Source organism: Laetiporus sulphureus (genome assembly GCF_001632365.1).
Source record: "Laetiporus sulphureus 93-53 unplaced genomic scaffold LAESUscaffold_28, whole genome shotgun sequence".
Lineage (NCBI taxonomy): Eukaryota > Fungi > Basidiomycota > Agaricomycetes > Polyporales > Laetiporaceae > Laetiporus > Laetiporus sulphureus.
In genome coordinates, this window is record NW_024468537.1 from 276807 (window position 1) to 283026 (window position 6220).

The 6220-nt window shown below is 55.1% G+C and overlaps 3 protein-coding genes across 3 annotated transcripts; all 3 read left to right on the forward strand.

Moving 5' to 3' along the window:
* Positions 1-39: 39 nt before the first annotated feature.
* LAESUDRAFT_813732 (uncharacterized protein) lies at positions 40-3016 on the forward strand. The gene is made up of 12 exons (XM_040914512.1): positions 40-504; positions 571-887; positions 943-1241; positions 1303-1364; positions 1425-1509; positions 1571-1761; positions 1818-1909; positions 1966-2042; positions 2099-2128; positions 2177-2268; positions 2323-2337; positions 2387-3016. Exons 1-12 carry the CDS (start codon positions 298-300, stop codon positions 2681-2683), a joined length of 1764 nt encoding a protein of 587 aa, XP_040762861.1. The 5' UTR covers positions 40-297; the 3' UTR covers positions 2684-3016.
* A 1729-nt stretch (positions 3017-4745) lies between these two features.
* On the forward strand, positions 4746-5693 carry LAESUDRAFT_242875 (uncharacterized protein). The gene has a single exon (XM_040901711.1). The coding sequence runs from the start codon at positions 4924-4926 to the stop codon at positions 5539-5541; it is 618 nt and encodes a 205-aa protein (XP_040762862.1). The 5' UTR covers positions 4746-4923; the 3' UTR covers positions 5542-5693.
* On the forward strand, positions 5473-6220 carry LAESUDRAFT_727380 (uncharacterized protein). Its single transcript, XM_040909208.1, has 2 exons — positions 5473-5519; positions 5572-6220. The coding sequence occupies exon 2, from the start codon at positions 5642-5644 to the stop codon at positions 5816-5818; it is 177 nt and encodes a 58-aa protein (XP_040762863.1). The 5' UTR covers positions 5473-5519; positions 5572-5641; the 3' UTR covers positions 5819-6220.

The window sequence follows — 6220 nt, forward strand, 5'->3', positions numbered from 1 at the left end:
ACAATGCATTTGGAACATTTTCTACATAAATGGGACTTTAAGGATACTAGACCGGATTTATAAACGAAATTACAGGATCAAAAATGGTGTTGTGTAGGCAACGCGCTCATCGGATGTTTTGATGCGCCACCCGCTCACCGCTCAGATTCATGTCTCCTTAGAGTTTGACAGATTGAACCTGACCTCCGACTCCTTATAGCGTCCTTTCGACGAGCCGTGAGTATCGACCTCGTTGACAACGAGCCCATCCTGAACTTTTGATTTTCTCTCCCTTCTCCCATTCCTACGCTGACCCATATGAGAGCCATTAGGTTTCTGAAGGCTTTGTTTCACCGCAGAAAGCTATACAGCCTGCTGATCATCCTCCATGCGATTCTGGTGCTGATCCACATTTGCCTGGTTATTGTGTGGGCTCGAGGCGCCGAGCACGCGGTAACCATCTCCTTGGACCGCGCTGGGACGATATCCAATCGCATTGTCTTCGCTTCGCAAATCTTTATCATCGTGAGTGTGATTCTATGAAAAAATCCAACGTCAGCCGGTTGATGGACGGCGATGGTGGTTTGACAGACGTATACCGCCTGCCTTCTGCTCATCACGCAACGCCTCTCGCTGAACAGTCTGCTGCTCCGGCCAAGGACACTCACAGCGCTTCATGATGTCTCGAGTGCATGGACAGGCCTCGGCGCGGGACTGTTGAGTCTCTGGAGACAACTGTCCATCCCCACAGCCGTGTTCGGAACGCTCGGGGTCACGGTGTATCTAGGCTGTCTGTCCATCCTGCACATCAGCACGCCGGCCTTGTTTTCCATGGACGCGTTCAACCAAACGGGCGCACTACCGGTCGGCTTCATCGCGGGTATGCCCAGCGTCGGCGACCCTACGCTGTAAGTCGACGCATGTATCTGGGCCTGCTACGAATCTCACAGCGGAGACGAACAGCTTCCACTCTGTGTATGCGCCGAGCCTCTGGGCCACGACGGCGACGCTGTTGCCGTACCTTTTACTTTCGGATGACCAGTCCACGCTCGGTCTCGCCAATAACACGCTGTACGACATACTGGACCCAAACAGTGGTGGTGTAGGCGACGTCACTGTCAGTGCCATGACAGCGAACGTTACATGTCACTCCCTGCCAAATCCCACTGGCACGAGTGATGGCGTGGACCAAGACGAGTGGACTGTCAGCGTCGCGAGTGACGATTACAACATCAGCTTCAATTTCACTATAGGCGGCATGAGTGAATCGCATTTTCGTTTAGGTGTGCGGTCGTGAAGGACTGACTGCAGTTTGCAACGCAGCGCTCGGCTCGCTGATGCGGATCACATGGTACGACCAGGACATAAACGCAACCTTGCTTCTCGTGCGTTCCGCTCCTGTCGGCGCGAGAACGGCTTGAAAGGAAGTCTTGATATCTTCGTAGGGCCGCAATGCCATATTCGTAACGAGCTTTAATGTCACCGACGGCAGTGGAGGACTTGGGTCACATGTATCTCTATCTGGGTCTGGTGTGGAGTTTTATAGAATTTGCTCCGAAGGCAATCTGCGTCTGACTGCATCCCTTCCTAGGTTTCGACTACTTGCAAATCATTGGCTGTACACTCTCATGGAGCCCAACGAACGTCACCGTGGATGCCGGTACACGATACATCGTCGGGATGGGTTCCGGAGCAGCTACCAGACGGTCATCCGAGTGGACAGCGTGGAAGCCTGGCTTTCAAGCCTTTCCGCAGGATCGTGAGGACTTGCAGGTGGATTCCGTAGGTCCTCATCCTGAGTAGATCGATGCATTCACCGAGTCTGTATGCGTATGCAGTGGGCCGACATGCTAGTTAGCTCGGCGGATCCACCTGGCGCAGTGATGAACTTATCAGATTTTACAGAAACTGACATGGCGAGCATACAGACGTCAGAGTTGCGTGAGGTGGCATTCAAGGATTATGCTCCTGCTGATTCTGCTCCAGGTTCATCGTCAACGTGCTCAACGAGACTCTGTTCACATCCCATAATGTGACTTTGACAGATTTTGAAGATACTCTTAGTGAGCGATGTTAGGATTGGTGCGCGGTGTGGCGCATGCTGATAGCTTCTTCTCAGATCGCTTGACCGCGTCTATGTTCTGGGCAGGTGAGTGGGATGGTCTTCCTGAAGGATTGCTCGCTTACATCGTCACAGCGGCTCATATGCCTGCGCCAGACACGCAAGGGGACTACTTAACACTCGCCAACGGTTCCACGCAAGTTCCACAAACTGTATCCCGCCTCAATGTGAGTCTCGCTCGATTGTCGCAATCCTTTCTGTATTGAACCGGTGTCTGGTAGTTGAATCTTACAGCAGTGAGTAGCGATACGCCTTTTATCACGCCATGCTCTCACAGATAGCCAGGTTATCTTTGGATTGTCCGCCTCAGTTATCCTCCTTGCGTTCGCACTCTACCTGACATGCGGCGCCACAAGGGCAAGACACAAAATGGACGGCATGGGCGTGTTACACGTCCTCTGGCTCGTCGCCGACCGGCCGTCCGTGCTGAACCGCATCGCCAGCGTCAGCGAGCCCACCACGGACGAACTGCGCAGAGTCGGCGTGACGGAGATCGTCAGCCTCAGTCGCACCGTCAACGATGAGGACTCGGTTGAGGCAAAGTATAGCAAGGTGGCATTGCAGGAGACTGATACTGCATAGTTCCAGGTTATCGTAAGTCGCCCGCAGGCACTGTAGCAGAAATAGCGCCCGGGATTTGCAGTGTCGTCTATTCCATAAAGTCACATGTGCGAATCCTGGACAAGTCGAGCATATCCCAAGGCCGCACGAGTAGACGTGAAGTGATAGGATGAATGAAACGGCCAGATGGAACCACGCCCGAGGAACAATCGCACGAGTTACGGGCGATGACCTCTGGAGTAGATGTGGCGACTAAGATTGAGCCTATCGCACCATGCAATAGCCTGTTGAACGGCACAGACGAGATGATTAATTAAAGGAGCGCGAGAATGTTTGAGGCCGATCGAAGAGTCGGGCAGTAGGTCACCTCCAATGGGAACGTGATGCATCGCCCAAGCATCCAGAAGTAGTCGACTGGGCACCACGATCAGCAAAGAACGAGTGGGCAAATATGACTACCTCGAATGCTCTTACAGACAGCCAAATTATCTTTGGATTGTCCGCCTCGGTTATCTCCTTGCGTTCGCACTCTATCTGACATGCGGCGCTACAAGGGCAAGTTCAGGCTCCTCCCCATCTCGCTTGCGGGAGTTTGGGGGGCCCCATCCTATGGGTGGGACATTGTGCTTCCTCCCGCCACCTCAGCCACATTTCAGCCACACATTTCAGACTCAGCCAATGTTAAACTCCGCACTCTTATTCCCCTCCAACTCCCTATAGCGGCTGGGAGAAAACATGTGTAAATAACAGAGGTCGGATGCAAGCTGCCCCAAAGTAGTAGTTGGTGCTCCCTGAGTGCTATTTTTGTACTGACCTAATCAGGAATCAAATATTACACCTATTGCATCGTGCAAATATGCTCAGCCCATCTACCCTCAAAGGAGAGTGCTTCTGATATCTGCACACTGGCAGAGGCATTCCTTGTAAGGTCTGTCTATGACAACTTCAATGCTGCAATCAAAAACATGATACCAGGAGTCAAAAATGCAAAAGAGAGCCTCTCACATCTCACAGCTCCGGACTCAGTCACTCAACCATGGTGTCACCCTCAATGATCTGCACTGCTCTAGATAGCCATGGAAATCCTCACCATTGAATCATGCTGTTGAGTGCCGTTTATTGATGCCTTGCCGTAGCAGGACTCTTGTAACCACTGTTATCAATGAATGTTAGAGTTGCCGGAAATTTATTACAGGCACCTATCAATAATCTATTTTCTGGCCTTGCTGACTGCCAATTGGAGAAGGTCAGCCTCTGACCTCCGTTATTTACACATGTTTTCTCCCAGCCGCTATAGGGAGTTGGAGGGGAATAAGAGTGGGGAGTTCGAAATTAGTGATCACATCATGATCGAGCACATGGCTGATCGGTCTAGGATGTGGCACTGTATCCCTCCCTAGGATGGGGGCCCCCCAAACTCCCGAAAGCGAGATGGGGAGGAGCCTGGGGCAAGCCAAAAAATGGACGGAATGGGTGTGCTGTCGGCCTCAGTCGCAATACGAACGATTGAGACGACGTATAGCAAGGTGGCATTGCAGGTAGTTTCAAGTTCACTAGCACTTGAAAGCGAGCGAGAGGAACGTCGATAGCAGCTGGTGACCGAGTCGCAGGACGAGGTGTCTCCAGTCGGCTCCCAGTCTCAGCATGCTGGCAGGAGCGTGGAGGATACGATTACGACGCCCGTGGTATCGGCCACTTGCCGTGCTGTGGCTCGGGCAGTCATGGGATCAAGGCGGGTGCGTCATAGGCTTGGGCGGAAGCAAATCGATCGGCGAGCACGGATAGACCTCCGGAGAGGAGCGAGTCGGTCATCTCTGTAAGCTGGGGCAGTCGAGAGCGAAGGGCGGGCAGCCAAGCTCTACGTCGCGCCCTATACTGTAGCAAAGGTGCTATGCATGGCAGCATGTATAACAGGAGCCGTTTTCCGCACCGTCGTCTATGTTATAATGTCTGGATGGGTAGCATGTCTTAAGGCTGGCGACTTATTGCGTCAGTGTCGGTAGTGAGCGAGATACGTCGAGAACAGCCAGTGACGGAGTCGCTGGGCAGCCGAGAGAGGCGAGAACAAAACGAGGCAGGGAGAGGGGAGGATACGATGCCCTCGGCGAGCGGCTGAGGCAGGCATGGACTACGGGTGAGGATGCGTCATAGGCTTGGGCGGGAGCAACCAACCGAGAGGAGCAAGTCGAGAGAGCGGAACACAGTCTCAGCAAACTTGGGCAGTGAAGGTCAGCCTACGCGCGCTGCCGAGTTTTGTTCAGATGGCGGCCGAGCGCCGGCAGTGGGGAAATGCATGCCGAATCGGTGCCACGGGCATGCATCGATCACGTCCCGACAGCCCCCGCCGCCCGCGCCTGCCCAATAAGGGACGGCTTGGCGGGAGTGCCTGGACGTTTGCCGCCAAGGAGTGGATTCGATTGGATGGGCGCCGAGGTGGCCAAGATCTATCGTGCCAGCAGCTTCCCACTCGCCGCAGCAGCCCTCCCTGCTCTCAACGCTGTACACTACCCTTCTTGCCGACGCTCCTTCTGTGCTGTCCCGCGATTCTCACTGCGCACGCTGCCTCGTCGATCACACTTAATCGCTTGTCCGCCGCGATGCCGTTGAACCTCGCTCTCTGTCAGAGACATCCCCGCTACGCCCTCCTCCTCGCCTTCGTCCTCCTCTCCACCTTCTTCCTCCTCTCCCCTGACGGCGCACTCGATCCCCGTTCAAGTCGCAATGCTGTCCGTGTGGCATCTGCCGACGCCAGCCTACCCGTCCGCGTTGCTGCCTCCGAGGCTCGATACCAGCGGATCGTCCGCCGCCGAAAAGACATGATTCACAAATATGGCCCAAGGCCCCAAGACGTCACTATGTGCGTCGCGTACAAGCTCTAAAGAAAACAACCCGCTCATACGTATGTTCAGGTTCCCGCCAGACCGCGAGCCATGGCCCGCATACACTGTCTGTAAGTCCCTTCTATCATCCTTTTTCCTTATGTCTCCTTTCCTTCTGTCTGCCCTCTTCATTCTGCACCTCCCGCACTCTGCTCGCCTCTCCCGCTTTCGATCCCGAACGAGTTCTCCCCAGTCTGCGCTCTCCAGCCATCTGCCAGCCCAAGCCCGCCCTCCCCTCGCCAAGCGTCGTGCCCTCCCTGTCTCCCAGACTCCCTAACTCGTCACCCCACCGCTTTCGCCCCTTCAGCCGGTCCCATCTGCCAAATCAATTGCGATCCAGCGCCCATCCCACTTTCGTCCCCGCGCCGCCTTGCGCGACCGACCATGCCATGATGCTCCGAGATCCCATCTTGGCAGGGGGCCATCAGCTTGCGCCGGTGCACCGCCTTTGCGCGCGCGGCGCCTCCTATGGCGATGGGCGGTACGATCTGCGCTCTGTCGGTGCGGAGACGACTTTGTGCGATGGGATGGCATCGCGAGGACGAGGGCGGGAGGTCCGTAGAGGATGACTCCCGGCGAATGTGGGGAGTCCAGGAAGGACTTGGCGGGTAACGCGGGCCTGCTGTGGGCGCTGGTCGTGCGTTCTGCTAGTCGACTTTCTTCGCGAGCGTGCATGATG

Excerpts from the sequence above, each read along its gene's own strand:
- LAESUDRAFT_813732 (XM_040914512.1), top strand. The coding sequence starts at position 298 with ATGAGAGCCATTAGGTTTCTGAAGGCTTTGTTTCACCGCAGAAAGCTA. Across the intron at positions 888-942 it reads AGCGTCGGCGACCCTACGCT|CTTCCACTCTGTGTATGCGC; the intron begins GTAAGTCGACGC and ends GGAGACGAACAG. Across the intron at positions 2,043-2,098 it reads AGATTTTGAAGATACTCTTA|ATCGCTTGACCGCGTCTATG; the intron begins GTGAGCGATGTT and ends GCTTCTTCTCAG.
- LAESUDRAFT_242875 (XM_040901711.1), top strand. The coding sequence starts at position 4,924 with ATGGCGGCCGAGCGCCGGCAGTGGGGAAATGCATGCCGAATCGGTGCC.
- LAESUDRAFT_727380 (XM_040909208.1), top strand. The coding sequence starts at position 5,642 with ATGTCTCCTTTCCTTCTGTCTGCCCTCTTCATTCTGCACCTCCCGCAC.